Consider the following 16156-nt stretch of genomic DNA (forward strand, 5'->3'; position numbering starts at 1 on the left):
TTTATATATATATATATATATATATATATATATATATATATATATATAGGACTTGGCATAAACCAGTAGACAATTCCACCAGTTTGTCTTTCACAGGTATAATGAGAGCACTAAATACAAATTTTGCCCTATATCCAAGCAGTATTCTCTTGCCTACTCATAAATCTAAAGCCCTGTGCAGGATACCTAAGAGTAAGCAGCAGAGCTGGTTTGAATACCAACAGAACTGTGGGCACCTGCGTGATGTTGGCTACCTCACTTAACCTTTGCCAGTGGCAAAGTTCGCTTTGACACTCCATAGGGTTGTTGAAAGAATTGAGACTACATAAATAATTATACTTGTTTATTATTAAACAAGAACATCTCTTTGGTTACTATTTAGTAAATGTCTGGGCTTTTTATTCTCTGTAAACATGTACATATTCCTTTTTCTGAAGTGACAGGCATATGGACAAATACATTTCTTTTCCTGTAAGCCTCCATATTGTTTCTCGGGATATTCACGAGGATGTGTTGATACATACAGAATTATTTGTGTCCATGTGTCTATGCCCAGTAGGGAAACGCCTGTGATCTCTGTGGGGGAATCCGTGCTATGTATTTTAGCCTGATTCCTCATTGAGGGACCTGATTGAACTTTTATAGAGTTCAGCCTCAAGTAAGTAGATAAAAAATAGTAAATGCTTTGGTCCATTTAAATAAACTGTGTGAACATCACCCTTTTACAGAAACTACATAAATTGAGTTCATCCAAAAACAGTACCTTTGGCATTTTTAATATTATATTTTTGCACTTAACTATGAAATTATCCAGAACCAGGTCCCAGTTACTAACCACCTTTCACTAGTGTGTCTGTTGTTTTATCAGGCTTATTAGAAGTTTGTCCACAGTGAGCATGCAATATAGTCTTTGTGAGAATTGGGTTCATCTTACCTGCATACAATTTACCCAGTTATAGGAGTAAAAAAAGGAAGTATGTGGATTTTTCCCCTTATTCTGAAATATCTCTTATTCTTGAAATTCTGAAAAGGTGTGTATGCAAAAACATGGACATTTAATTTGAAAAGCTTCTTTGTAAGAAATATGAACCAACTTTAAAGGTAGAAATATAGATCTGTAAATACAGTAAAGAGGAAAATATATTTTGGATTCTGCATTTTATTTTAATTGAATGCAGACAACAATTACAAGTGCTAGATTTGTTTTAATGAAAAGGTTAAACTCATCCTATTAGCAAAAGTCATCTGCATGTAAATAATGAGAGCCCTAACAAGCCTCTTCTTACTTAGGTCAGAGACTCCTGCCAAAAACTTGTTTGCTTTGTTAATTTGTTCAGTTATTAAACTTTGGGAGGGCTGCTACTGCAGGGATCCAATTAACACATTTTTGCCTACATCTCCCTAATAATTGATGATAGCCTTAGAACATTCATTTCTGTTGTGCTTTTCTTAGTAAAATTGTAGTTATCTGGTGACCAGAATTAAAGTGCTGAAAAATAAACTGGTCTAATTTATTCATTCAGCAAAACCCAGCTTAAAGGCTATGTCGCTATGACACCCAAGATTAACTTTAAAAAAAAAAAAGTGTGTTTAATTTCAGTAAAAACATTGACACATCTCTTTGGGCATTCTGTAGATAAAATAAAATTGATTTTTCCCTTTTCCTTGCCTTTTCTACATTTAGCAAGTTGCTTTAGCATGTTTTAAACATAAACTAAAACATAAACTAGAAATTTGACATATTTAAAGAAAATGAAAAAGCAGTAAACACACACACACACACACACACACACGAAACTTTATATTGTAACAAGAAATCATTCATAGAATAGCAAATATTTTAGCCATCATTTCTTTATCCAGCTTCTCAAGCTTTTTAGAAAGATGGTGCTAAATAGGGGCTAGTAGTTTCGTTTTGTGATCAGCCTCAAAACTTAAAAACAGGTTGCAAAATTGGGACAGTGACAGATCCTAATAGAAGTTTTCCTAGTGCAGGTTCAGTTTCCCAAATTCTAAAAGAATCTACTTTTTGTGTCACGAGACAAAGGAATCATTAAGCTGCGCTTGCCAAGGATTGATTTCTGCCTTCCGAGGACCATTTGGTAGCAGTAGAATTCTATAGGAATAATTTTATGGTAAAGACAATCAGAAAAACGGAATGCTTTATAAAATCATCAAAAGTTGCTTTATAGGAGTATTTGAAGTTTCCTGTTGTCAAACAAAAGCAAGAATCCTACCTGACAGAGAGTGGTTTGTTCGTGAGACGACCCAGTACTGCACGCCGCTTATGTTTATCGTTATGCACCCACATTCTCAGGAAATTCCACTTTCAAACTTTGCTGCTGCCGATGCTTTCTTCTATAGGGAAGAATTGTGAACTATAAAATTTGAGAAGCTTCAGCGTCTGTGGAAATTTGAGAGCATTGCCTTTTTTCCCCCTCTCTATTGAATACGAATTGTTTTAACAAAAGCATTGTTGCCGCGGTACGTTTTGAATGTCTGCACATTTATATATCTGCACATAGGATATCTGAAAAGAATCTTAACTTTAAATTTGGAACTTTTAAAGCCTCTGAACAGAACAGACTGACTGCTGCAAATAAGCACGATGCTTCTTAATGCTTCATTAATGAAGAAATGACCTTTTTAGCTGCTGTTTCTCACCGTGCTGGTCAGGTGAAGGTGATGCAGCAGCTCAAGACAGTATCTGGGGCAAAGTTGGGAAGCAGAACCAAACTTTTACCGGTTTTACCTGGAAAACCAAAGTGGTTTGGATGGGGTGCTAGTTTTACCTCTGTGGTTGCTAATTTAGTTTTTATGAACAACAAAATGAGTTAGTGTTTGTAAAGTAGTTAGTTCAGTCCCTGGGCCATAATGAACACTATGTACTTTCTTAAAAAGTGGTTTTAGAAAACATCAGAAATTGTAGACATGAGTTATCACTTACTTTCACTTATTTTCTGATTTTAAAACAGTGAAATTTATAAAAGCCATCTTCTGAGAAACAAAAGCAATCCCTTTTATATAATAGTTTGTTTTAATGTTATAGTTTGATTTTAAAATGTGTTCTACTTTAGTTTCCACAGTTAATATGTTGAGATTCATAGATAATTTTATAGTAACATGTTTATATCTTAATGACTATAGAATTTGAGGCATGAATCGTTTCTATGCAGATTTTAATATCATACTCCAACTTTGTTTTAGGTAGCTAGACTATATCCAGGGAAACACATTTAGTTCAGAAATAATATTTCTAACTTCAGAAAATAAGCTTCCATTTTAAAAATGGAATTTGAATTTAATAGAAAATCCTAATTTAGAATTCAGCTCCATTCTTTAGCTAAAGAAATCGTAGAAAACAAAAATTGTACCAGATTGCCAGTAATTTGCATTCAAGAGGAAGAAATGGGTTTTTTTTTTTAAAGTCCTCAGATACTGAAGACATTTCAGCGAAGTTAAATAATAGAAATCTCAGCTTTTAATTTAGTCAAGATTATGATTCTACAGAGAAGCCTTGCTGAAATACATGTTTTTGGGACAGACTATACATGTTTTTAGGTATTATAGAAAGCTAGATAAAATTATATTACTCATATACTGTTTCAGTTAGTTGCACTGGTTCAGCTGTGTTTTAAACGTGAGAAGCTTCAAATCAACAAGTGTTTGTTGAATGCATCTTGTGTGCATATGGTATTAGAAACATAAAATAAACGTAACTCTAATGTTTGAGGGCAAATTAGGGACTGTGCTATCTGAAGATTTAATTTCATAGGTTTGTGTTATGTGGAAAATTGGTACAGCCTAATATGTCTTCTAAGCTATATTTTAAAAACATGATACATACTACTTAAACCATTATTTAAATGAAAAATAGTATGTTACATTAGTAAAAGTTGTATTTATTTAATTCAGTAATGAAATTAATTTGGAGTTGCTGGCATAGTGCCTTCACAGGTTTCTGTGACTCATTTGCTAAGGAAGTGTGATTCAAGACACCAGAATCATTTTTTTCTCATCTGCTAAAGCTCATGTTTTGGCTATGGGCAAGTTTTGATGGCAGATTTAAATCAAATTTAAAACAAATATTCTCTGATAGTATTGGGAGGCTGGGTGATGTCTAGCCTTACATAGATAAGACTAATCAACTTAAGTCTCTAAGTTCATTGACTTTATGGCTATCAAGTTTACATCATCTGGTATATTCAGGTCTTTTTCATATTTTTTAGAGTTTTACTCTTGCACTGCTCATTATGACCTCTAGACAACTAATTGAACTTAGAAGCAAAATCTCTTGTTTTATTGTTAATTTAACAGTTTAACTAAATTAGGACTAAATGGTATTGGAATTCAGGTTGGAAAGTAAGCACATCCAAAATCATTTAAAGCTGTGTATTATTTTTTTTCTCCTAGAGAAGAAATGATAACTCTATGATCTATGTCTGGCTTGGTGCTTATTACATTTATAGCTTAATTTACTCCCATCCTATCCCCCTCTTGGAAACAAAATATATTCTCATAGTTTAAATGGGTTATTGGTGGCATAATAATGATTATGTGATATATTTGGGACCTTTTTGTTTGCAAAGTAATTGAAAAATCAATTTTCTGAGCTATAACTTTGAAATTAAGTAATGAACTGATGTTTCTCATTATTCCAAGGAGGAACGTAACATCTTGATTTATCAGGTAATCCTATAGGCAATGTATGCCTATTCTGACTTGTGATGTGTTTCTCATTACAGTGTCCTGCCTTTCTGACCTTCCATTAAATGTTTAGAAAAATTAGTTTTTCAGGAAAATTTAAGTAATGTAAACAGCCTATATCAGCTATAAGAAATTAGGTACATACATAAAAAACCCTGAAGTTTTCTTATCTCACTTTTAACTTTTTTTCACAACTTTCCAACTCAAGAAGGTATGTGGTCTTACACAATAGGCTGTATCCAACTTTCTGTCGTTAGAAGAACTGAATAAAAATTATCCAGAATTTTTCCTAGAAAGAAATCCAAGCCTAGGGTTGCCTTGAAATAAAAAGCAAAACCAAATGGTTACTTTAAAACTAAATTAAATGATACTGCATGGTCTTTATTCTTTACTGTTTTTCAAAGTATATATGCCCTGATTACATTCAATTAGGTTGGGCTCTTTTACTTGTAACCATCCAGTAGCTAACTGACAGCCTACTTTTCTATAGTGGCCCTGCTGGGAAATTATGTTCTTCTGGGGGAGAGGGGGTAGATTTTTTTAACCATTTCCAGAGCTCTTGACTTTCTTATCTAGCCACACAATCTGTTATTCCAGCCCCAGGAACTGGCAATTTGTGTCCACATTCCCTGACTCCCACCAGGGGGCAGCACCGGACCCTTTCTTTCCTTGAGGCCTGAATGTAGCCTGTTTCTCTCATAACCTCAGTGATTTCTACCCTCCTTCCTCATACAGCACTTAGTTATTTTTGGTATTTTCTTACATTTTTTAAGGCTTAGTAAGTCTCCAGTAACGGGTAGCTGTTCAGGCACAGTGCTATAAGGGATATTACTTCTCAGTGTTGACCGTTCTGTGTACCAGAATCTTCTCTTCATTGATGATTTGATCTATCATTTCAAATACTTTGTGTTTATTATAACTTAGAAAATCTTAGGAGAAAACAAAAACCTAGCAATTACTGAGCACTATGATGTGTCAAGCTTGAAACCTGGTACTCTTCATATGCTACTGCACAATCTGGAGACGCAAATAGGCAAAGTAACCATAGAGTTATGAAACAATAGGATAATATAATATTTTTCAATACCTCTAATTTGCTGTTGAGTAAACAGGGGCTTGGATAAATGAAATCATAGGAAAACAAAGATTCCCTTTAAATAGACTTCCAAATTCCATGCTGTATCAATTATATTATACAGCTTTGCCATAAAAACAGTGAAAAGATTTGTGGAGAGAGTGATTGAAGCCACAATGTGGAATGCCTGAGACTGATTTCAGTGCCATAACTCCTGTGACATTGTGACAGGAGAATTTATGGTTGATATACTTAAAACTTTAATGGGGAGATGAGGTTACATGTTGAGAGATTTTGTGAGATCCCATGAAAGCCCTAATATATCCATATTTGCATGCACATACTATACAATCTATATTACAGTCACTAAAACACAGGGCTGAATGTAGTACACTTAATTTTTAGAAATGTATTGCTAATTTTATTTTTCTTAAAACAATAATGGATCCAATTTAATTAATTTTTACTTGTTCTCTCTTACCTGCTAAAAAATCTGCAGGATCTCTGTCCTCTGCTATCTTAAGATACTTAAAACTTTTGTTTTGTTACAAATAGGCAAATAAAGAATATATTTCGTTCGCATCTATAGTTTTTATGATTTGGAATTGTTATTTCAGATTGTCTGCTTCCTTTTCTGGTTATAATATGCATAGCAACCCAGATGGCTAATATATAAACAATTTGAGTTATGTTGATTTAAATCATTTAGGATAACTCAGGAGGTTGCTGATACCTGGGACCATCTGTTTATTGCTCTATGTGTGACTTTTAGGCTTACATGTGTGCTTTTCAAGTTCTTTACATGCCTTAGCCTCTGCCTTCCTTATGTATAAGACTGCAGTTAACCCATTATGCCTCTTGAGACTCTGTTCTAAAACCTCCATCCCAGCCTGCTTTCTATTTTACCGTTCTTCTTTATTCCTATTATCTATCTATCTATCTATCTATCTATCATCTTTCTTGTTATTACTATCCTCAATAGTCATTTTGCAGAAGAGTGACTAGGAACACGGGCTTTGCAGTCCAGTTGGAATCTTAATTGGCTATGTATGTAGCTATTTGACCTTGGACAAATTCTTTCACCTTGATTTCCTCATCTGTGAAATGGAATATAATACCTACCTCATAGATTTGTTAGAGATAAAATATAAAGTATAATTCATTAAGTACCATTCCTGTTACATCGTTAGTACTGGTTACTATTATTAACATTTTATTTTAAAGGTTTTTTTTTCTTTGTTTGTTTTTTTGAAAGAGGGAGAGCAAGAGCAGGGGTGGGGCAGGGAGAGAGGGAGAGATAGAATCCCAAGCAGGCTCATGCTCTGTGTGGAGCCTCATGCGGGGCTTGAACTCATGAACCACAAGATCATGACCGGAGCCAAAACCAAGAGTCAGATGCTTAACTGACTGAACTACCCACGCGCCCTATTGTTAACATATTTTAGAAAAAAAAATTCTCATAATGACAGATATTCAGAAGTAAATTTTGAATACCATATACTAGAATGTCACACAATGGTCTTTTGGAAGGAATTTCTGTTTCCTTTTAAGCACCTGATTACTTAAGTGAAAGCACACACCACAACAAAATGTGTGTAAGTGCAACTAGCCGATTGCTTCAGGGTTTATGTACACTCCTTCTCACTGGATCCATGGTGATACTTAGGACCATGAATAGCTGGAGAAAAGTTTCTCTTGGCACCTGTCTGGTTCTCTTCTGATGTCCCTGGTTACATATTACACTGTAATCTGCTTTGGAACCTCACAGTTACATCTGTAATTGTCCCATGTGGACTGAGCTGCTCCACATACAAGCTCTCCAAGGAGAGGAGCAGAAACCGGTGTTTCCCATGTTAGCTCCTGTGCTGGACATGACCTGTAGTGCTCACAACTCTGTGGGTTAGGTAATTATTTCTTCTTTAATTTTATGTGGGTTACTATTTTTGAATGAAAAATCATCAGAGTTTTTATTTGTTTATTTTTGAGAGAGAGAGAGCATGTGTGTATAAGCAGGAGAGGGCCTGGGGGGGGGGGATGGTGGTGGGGAGAGAAAGAGAGAGAGAGAGAGAGAGAGAGAGAGAGAGAGAGAGAGAGAAGAGAGAGAATCTTAAGTAGGCTCCACACCCAGCACAGAGAATCTTAAGTAGGCTCCACACCCAGCACGGAGCCCGACGAGGGGCTCCATCCCATGAACTATGAGATCATGATTTGAGCTGAAATCAAGAGGTGGCCACTTAACTAACTGAGCCATCCAGGAACTCCAAAAAAACATCAGTTTTTAAAATGAGTGTACTTATTCAGTCAATGGAAAAGAAAAATACAGTTAATCTGGCCTGTCTTGGAAATTCAGGTACATGGTTACTATAATTATGGTGTCATAATGTGGTATATAATAGAGATATGATTTCTGGAGGATTAATCTGGTACATTGATCTACAAATATGCTGATGAAATTCAAATATTTTTTTGTAAATGTATGTGTGAGTATAGTTTCTGTATGAAAAAAACAGGGTGAACAAGGTTGCCCTGTTTTGATGGTTGCAGAAAGAAACATATAGCCACACATAAATCATTTGTGTATGAACCAGTTCAGTAGGAAGTCACTGTGTGCAGCTGCTTGACCCAAACATCTTATTTCCAATCTCTTTACAAGAAGTTTTAACACAAGTCCGTGGAAGGAATAACTTAAATCCCTAATATTACTTCAGTTAGCAAAGCATTAAAATTCCAAACTGTTTCAGTTGGTTAGGGCCTATCCTTACAAAAATTGAGCCATAGTCCTCTGTTATCTATCCTTATATTATCCTCCATGATTTTAAAATATAGTTTATATATTTACATATAGTACTTTATAATCCTTTATTCCATTTAATGTACAGTAATTATTTCCAAATTAAGGAAATGCTACATATAAAGTTACAAAACTAACATAAAATAGTAATTTTTATTCACATAAAGAAGGTGATCCTTTACTCTTTTATGTCAGTGTCATTTAATTACGAAAGTAATACTGTTTCATAAAAACTCAAACAATACATTTAAAGTGTGAAGTAGAGTCCTTTCTCGAAAACCTCTTTGCCTCAGAGGGTGACCACTGCTTATAGTTTAAGTGTGACATTTCAGACCTTTTTCTGTGCCCATGCAAACACACAGAAGTATCTTGTTTTTGTTTTTAAATTTAATTTATTTTTTTTAAATTTACATCCAAGTTAGTTAGCATACAGTGCAACAATGATTTCAGGAGTAGGTTCCTTAATGCCTCTTACCCACTTAGCGCATCCCCCCTCCCACAATCCCTCCGGTAACTCTCTATTTTGTTCTCCATATTTAAAAGTCTCTTATGTTTTGTCCCCCTACCTGTTTTTTTTTTTTTCATTACCTTTGCTTCCCTTATGTTCATCTGTTTTGTACACACAGATGTATCTTGTAAAGAGTGACTTTAACATTCTTGAGGAATTAGGAGCATTGCTATTTGAAAAAAAAGTTTGATGATGTTAGTCATTATGTTAAAAGGAGTCATTTTCACAAATACTGGCAGATCGTTCTGTTGTAGCCCAGCTTTCCAACTTTGAAAGAGCAGTATTTTATAGCAGGTGTATAGTCAAGGGCATTTAGTAAAATGTTTTACCTTTGATTTTCTGTACTTGCAGTTATGAAAAGTAAAATAATCAGGGAAGATGGGGAAAAGCCCATATCAATTAAAGTATTAAAACTGAGTTAATCCCACATCAACAATTTAAATCCCTTTAAAATTACTTGTTGCAGTCAAGAAACAATCCCCCTGTCTTCTTCTTCTTCTTTTTTTTTTTTTTTTTAGCATATTAGTAGTGGAATTTCTTAGGTTACTCTTTAAGCCTTATGTATATAGTGTCCTCAAGTTGTTAATGAAGATTTCCTGTTGTGAGGAAAAACTAGCACTTACTTGGTGTTTGATAATATAAACCACAGTGGTTATGGGGGCAGAGTGAGGTCTGTTAATGGCCGGTTGTATCTTGATGCTAATTTGTTCTGTTCCCAGGCTCTTTCTGCCCTAATATGCTTGTCACTTGAAGAAATATCCACAGAGGATAGGTATTGAACATGAGTTGTCATGTTTCCTTCATGTAAAACTTTCTGCTCAAATGAAAGTGTCAAAATAATACAATAGCCAACTATGGAAACAGCCCAAATGTCCATTGACTGATGAATGGTTAAAGATGTGGTGTATGTATATGGTGGCATGCATATATATACACACACATATTATAAATATGTAAAATGTATTTTTAAATCATATATACACACACATGCACACACACACACACACACACAATGGAATATTGCTCAGCCATAAAAAGGAATGAAATCTTATCATTTGTGACGATGTGGATGGAGCTAGTATTATGCTAAGTGAAATAAGTTAGAGAAAGACAAATTCCATATGATTTCGGTCATATGTGAAAATTAAGAAACAAAGGAGAGAGGCAAATCAAGAAACAGATTCTTAACTATAGAGGACAAACTGATGGTTACCAGAGGGGTCAGTGGGTGGGGAGGAGGGGTGAAATAGGTGATGGGGATTAAAGAGTGCACTTGTGATGAGCACCAACTATTGTACAGAAGTGTTGAGTCACTGTATTGTACACCTGAAACTAATATTATACTGTACATTAACTGGAATTTAAACGAAAACTTTAAAAAAATAAAACACTTGTGTTAAGCAAAAAAAAAAAATAAAGTGCAGTTAAGTAAAATACGTAAGCAAAGGTGAACCTCAAATCCTATGTAAAGCAAGGTAATGTAGAATGCAGGTGCATAAAAAAACCTAAGTGTTCTGTTGTTGTTGCTCTTGTTTTGTTTTGTTTTAGTGTAGCTGACACACAGTGCTACATTTGTTTCAGGCATGCAACTTAGTAATTTGACAAGTTTATACATCATGCTATGTTCTCCACAAGTGTGGCTGCCTTCCATTACATGTCTATTACAGTATCATTGACTGTGTTCCTTACGCTCTGCTTTTTATTCCCGTGACTTACCTCATTCTCTAACTGGAGGCCTGTACCTCCCTCCCTCTCACTTTGCTCAACACCTCCACTCCCCTTCTTTCTGGCAACATTCGGAAAACACCTAAGATTTAATTTGAGGTAATAGCTGTGAATGGTAACATTAATATCATTTTCATAGGAATAGTTTAATCATATATCTTCAGATTTTTTTAACCTCCTAAAAATTTTAAGTATGAATTTGCCACCATTTGAATAACTTTTTTTTTTTTCCCCTGAAGATAATTTCCTACAGGATTCTTCTGTGGTTGGGATTTTACATTTTGGAACCAGAGCTCTAGCTTCATGGAGTTCATTGTCTCTCAGGAGAGACAGATAATTAGGCAACTTGCTGATCTTTCTGAGTTCAGTTCTGCGAGAGCTCAGGGCAGAAGCCCCTCTCTTATCAGTGGTGCAGGGTTGGGGAAGTGCCACCAAGGAAGGCTTCCCAGCAGAGGTGACTCCTAACATGATATCTGAGAGATGTGCACACATCAGTCAGGCAGAGAGTGATGGGCTTGGGCAGTGACTTGGGCAGGGGACCATCAGCATCTACAGAAGCCTAGCCATGAGAGAATGCAGGCACAGCTAAGTAACTGGTAGATGTTCAGTGTGGCTGTGTAGAATAATTACAAACATAGATTATGAACATAATGCATGTCCATTGCATACACAACTTGAAAAACACAGGAAACAAGAAAAAACATATACCATCACTAATTTCAAGCCGCAGAGTTTCCTGTGAACATTTCATTATGATTTTGTCATGACTTACACTTGTATTTGTAGGACAGCGTGTTTGGTATAATCCCAATTAGACTTAAGCAGTAGAGGTATGTGTAGGCATAAATTCAAATGCCTGTAGATGAAAACATTTTAAGTAAAATTGGGATCGAGCCCAACATGCTGTTTGTTACTTTATTTTTTAACTTTTTTTTTTACATTAAAATATACTTAATTATTTTAATGCCCTTGGATAAAACCGTATTCTAAATGAAAACATTTCATCTCTGTGAATAAAAGAGAATATTCTTGAAGTTAACTATCTGTGTTCTTCTCTGCAGGAAGAATGTTTCCTGAACCTAGAGGCTCCTATATCAAGAGTATGTGGGTATGACACACCATTTCCTCACATTTTTGAGCCATTCTACATCCCAGACAAATGGAAGTGCTATGATGCCCTCCGAAAAATGATCAACTATTAACCATATTGGTAAGTCTGCCCTGCATTTTGAGAAAGCTAGCATGCCACTCTCATGAATGTACCATTTTTACGAAATTTTTTAAAGTTTATTTATTTTTGAGAGAGAGAGACAGAACACTAATGGGGGAGGGGCAGAGAGAGAGGGAGATACAGAATCCGAAGCAGGCTCCAGGCTCCGAGCTGTCAGCACAGAGCCCAACACAGGGCTCGAACCCACGAACCCTGAGATCATGACCTGAGCCAAAGTCGGACGCTTAACTACCTGAGCCACCCAGGCGCCCCACCCATGAATGTACTATTAACCAATGGCAATGGTCATCAATGTGTTGGCAATTTCTAAAACAAAATGTGGACTTAAGAAAAAAGTTCACATTCATAGTGGTATATTTACATTGAATAGAAACACATCGATTATTATTATCTGATGTATTATCGGATATCTATAAAACAGATGTGTGCACATATCAACATTGAGGATTCAATAAAGAGGAAGGTGCATATGCTCTGTGCCATGGTTGGATTGCAAATACACCTTACTCCACTGTTCCAGTTTTATCCTCATTTCTGTATATTTTTACCAGCTATTTAAATTGTTCATGCAGAGGGTTAATTTCTGTTATTTAAAAATGGGCCTTCAAGCACCATTAATGTGGACTCCAGTGAATTAAACTATATGATGATCCATAACATACAATTTGTATTATCTAAAAACAGGTTTGTTGAGCAGGAAACTTATTTATTGTGTATAGGGAAGTTTTACTTAAAAGAATCCAGAACCACCGCCATTTCCAGATTCCTTTCTGGCAAGTGAATGTTTTGGCTTTTTTAAAGTTTATTTATTTATTTGGGGGGGGGGGTAGAGAGAGAGGGAAAGAGAGAGAATCCCAAGCAGGCTCTGCACTGTCAGCACAGAGCCCAACACAGTGCTGCAGCCCACGAACTGTGTGATCAGGACCTGAGCTGAAATCAAGAGTCTGACACTTAACCGACTGAGCCACCCAGGCTCCCCCAAGTGAATGTTTTTATTTCTTTTTTTCTTTTAAAGTGAATGTTTTTAAATTGTGGATAATAAACTGATATTTATTCATTACGATTTTTCATGTCATGCTTACCCCTTTGGCAGTATTGTTCTAGCAAAAATGAATACCATTAAAAACCGTTTCGTTTTCAGGGCTTTAATATAGAAGTTACTATCACTGACACACTGCTTTATTTTATCTTGACATTTTTGAAATACATAGATAGGATTAAATTTTAGATTTAACGTTTGAATATTAACATGTGATATTTACATTTTAATATCTATAAATAGTAATAACAATACATTTTGAAGAACCACCATCTTGCTAAGAAAAAAGGAGAATAGACTCTGTGTAGTAATGTAAGCACATACTTCTTCAAGATAAGAAATTCTGTAATTCTTGAATTCTGTGTTTGAGGAGTAAACCTAGCCCACCTAAAAGCAGAGAGATACCTTTAAATTTGTACACAGAGAGAAAAAAATCCGCCCCCCATCTGCCACTGTGATCCCCAATTTTTTGCAGTTCTATTTTGACAATGTTGCAGATGTAAATTTGGGCCCTTAGTCCCAAACACCAGGAACATATCCCTGGTGTTCTTTCAGACAATAGTAGATCTGGTGTCCTCTGAATGTCTATGAAAGCCACTGGCTTCTACAGTAAGTCACACTTACGACTAGTTAGAGGAACGCCATCTTTGTTGTCCATCCTATACGTTCCATGGACTATCTCTAATGGACAGTCAAGGTAATAACAATGTGTGGCCATAGTATGTAGGTGCTGATTTAAATTTGGATATATATTTCTTTTTAAACATAAAAAAATGTGTAAGCCTATCATGAAAACATGACAAAAGAAGAAATAGTTTTTCTGTGCTTAAAGCAAAATATGGCATTGAGGAAAATAGTCATGCAGTTAAGAAATCTGTTAGTTCGTGGTGGCCAGAATGTCTATAATTGTTATCGAATTTCTTTTACAGAAAAACTGGAAGATTGTGACTAGATACGGAAATATTTTTCTGAACGTTTTTCTTTTTATTTCCTCAGACTTCTCTCTTCTTGAAAAGAGTTTTTATGAACTGAACCACCTTGGATATTGGCTGAAAATTTTAAATTAGTTATGGTATTAACACATATGAATCGATGATTTCCAGTAAGAGTGTCTCAGATTAACTTTTTTAAATGTTCCACTTGGTAGTCTTATAAATTCCATTTAATTACATCTGTAAATATTGGATTGGGATAATATTCAATAAAGCAAAATCAGATTGTCCTCAGGTCATGTGTCCTTTTTTTTTTTTTTTTCATTAGTTAAAAGAATTTTAGTCAGAGTAATAGATTATCTTGTCAATTAAATCTGAATGAAAGTGAAATGTTTAGAAATGCAGATTTTCAACTTCATTATATTTATTATAGTTCTTTGTGGTTAAGATGGTTGTATGTATGAAACTTGTGGAATATTTTTCCTCGTCCTTCTCTCTTGTCTCAACAAGATCCACTGATGGACATACTCACTTTTTCTCCAGAAGCTGGCAGGCGTGGCAGGATTATCCTTGCTGCCTCGCTTCCCAATTGTGGGAGCTGGACAGTATGAGCCTTTTTTTTGTTATAAAATTGCCAAGCTTTTGATACAGTTGGAATTTTTTTTTTTTTTTTTGCCATGATGTTGCAAAGCAAATATCTTTTTCCATGCCCTTTCTATTATTATGTAGATGAAAGCAGAACAACATGAGCAACAACAAATGCTCTGGCAGAGGAAACCTCTGGGCTGGGGACATTGCCAGGGCCCCTCATCTCTCACCCTGCCCTTCCTCATAGTTTGAGACAGGCCTGAACAGCCTCAGGAATCCCTTCGCCGAACACCTCATCGCTGCGGGCCCAGCCCTCACAGATGGTGCCGTGAGGTCTGTCACCCTTCCGTAGATTCCAGAAAAGTTTGTTCTCCCCAGTTCCAGCAGAAAGATCCGCCTCCCTACAAATCAGAGAAATAGGGTCATACAGCATTTTCCTTTCTTTATGAAGATAATGGATATTTTCTTATGATGACAAATGTTTATTTTACTTTAAAACTTTTTAAATTTTTAAAATTTAAAAAGTTGTGTTCTGTTCATTTTTATCAGATATATTTGGAGGATACAGAAATCTACAGTGATATTTGTAGCTAGCAAGAAACTTGGAGGTAAATTAAAGGCACTTTATCACAGATTCTATATAGCAATGGGCTGAAATAAAGAACCAGAGCACTTGTTAGGGTAAAAATAAAGCCCTGTGCTTGGTTTAAAAATAGAAACACCTGTATATTATCGAATGGGAAAAGATGTATTTGTCAGCAACAAGTTTGGAAGACATTTAGTGAATCCAGTTGGCTTATGATACAAGACATTCTGAGTTTAAGATGCCAAAACTCAACATGGACCTTGACTTTGTTTTCACTGTCCTCCAAAGTCATGAGGCATCCTTGCAGGAAACTCTTAACTCACATGGTCAGCCTAGGAAAACCAGGAAATATGCAGTAGTCAACCATATCTTGGCCTATAATGGGTTCTATTCAAACATATTTGTTTTAGCTGCACGAGGTTTTTTAGTTGATATAATTTATAATTTTAGTTAAAGCTACTTATTTTAAGTTAATTGCCATTGATATCTTTTAAATACTATTTCTTCTATTCATCTGGTCTTGTAAGAATTTTCCCTTAAGCCATTTTAATTTTATTTTCTGTTACTCTGTTTTGAAAGAGCAAGCATGAAGACAACTGCGCGGATAATCTACACACTAGGAGCCTGAGTTTCAAGGCATTTCCCCTTCCAGTTAGCCCTTCAGTCCCCACCACTAAACACCCTTTTCCCTCCCAAAATAAATGGCTTACAGTTAATATTAAACTCAGTTTGTGGCAGAGGATATATACATCTAAATAATTGTGATAAGTACATTTTCTTTACATGACGCAAATGCTTCACACTATAAAAATGAGAACGGGGGCGCCTGGGTGGCGCAGTCGGTTAAGCGTCCGACTTCAGCCAGGTCACGATCTCACGGTCCGTGAGTTCGAGCCCCGTGTCGGGCTCTGGGCTGATGGCTCGGAGCCTGGAGCCTGTTTCCGATTCTGTGTCTCCCTCTCTCTCTGCCCCTC

General features: G+C 35.7%; 1 protein-coding gene and 2 long non-coding RNA genes across 4 annotated transcripts in view; 2 read left to right on the plus strand and 1 right to left on the minus strand.

The window, feature by feature from the left end:
- Positions 1-11958, minus strand: part of LOC121029713 (uncharacterized) — a 16435-nt gene extending 4477 nt beyond the window's left edge. The window contains exons 1-2 of the long non-coding RNA XR_005789852.1: positions 11847-11958; positions 4480-4486 (exon numbers count right to left, since the gene is read on the minus strand). This is a non-coding gene — a long non-coding RNA (uncharacterized LOC121029713). The remainder of the gene's footprint in view (positions 1-4479; positions 4487-11846) is intronic.
- BCKDHB (branched chain keto acid dehydrogenase E1 subunit beta) overlaps positions 1-14302 on the plus strand; it is a 212508-nt gene extending 198206 nt beyond the window's left edge. The window contains exons 10-11 of one of the 2 annotated variants that reach the window (XM_040474023.1): positions 11868-12016; positions 14006-14302. In XM_040474023.1, the coding sequence (XP_040329957.1) occupies positions 11868-12008 (141 nt within the window). In that variant the 3' untranslated portion in view covers positions 12009-12016; positions 14006-14302. The remainder of the gene's footprint in view (positions 1-11867; positions 12017-14005) is intronic. The other variant, XM_040474021.1, reaches the window with a different exon arrangement.
- A 42-nt stretch (positions 14303-14344) lies between these two features.
- On the plus strand, positions 14345-15909 carry LOC121029714 (uncharacterized). Its single transcript, XR_005789853.1, has 2 exons — positions 14345-14929; positions 15764-15909. It is a non-coding gene; the product is annotated as an uncharacterized LOC121029714 (long non-coding RNA).
- The last annotated feature ends 247 nt before the right edge of the window (positions 15910-16156 follow it).

This window comes from Herpailurus yagouaroundi, unplaced genomic scaffold (assembly GCF_014898765.1).
Source record: "Herpailurus yagouaroundi ecotype Mexico unplaced genomic scaffold, PumYag 139, whole genome shotgun sequence".
Taxonomy (NCBI): domain Eukaryota; kingdom Metazoa; phylum Chordata; class Mammalia; order Carnivora; family Felidae; genus Herpailurus; species Herpailurus yagouaroundi.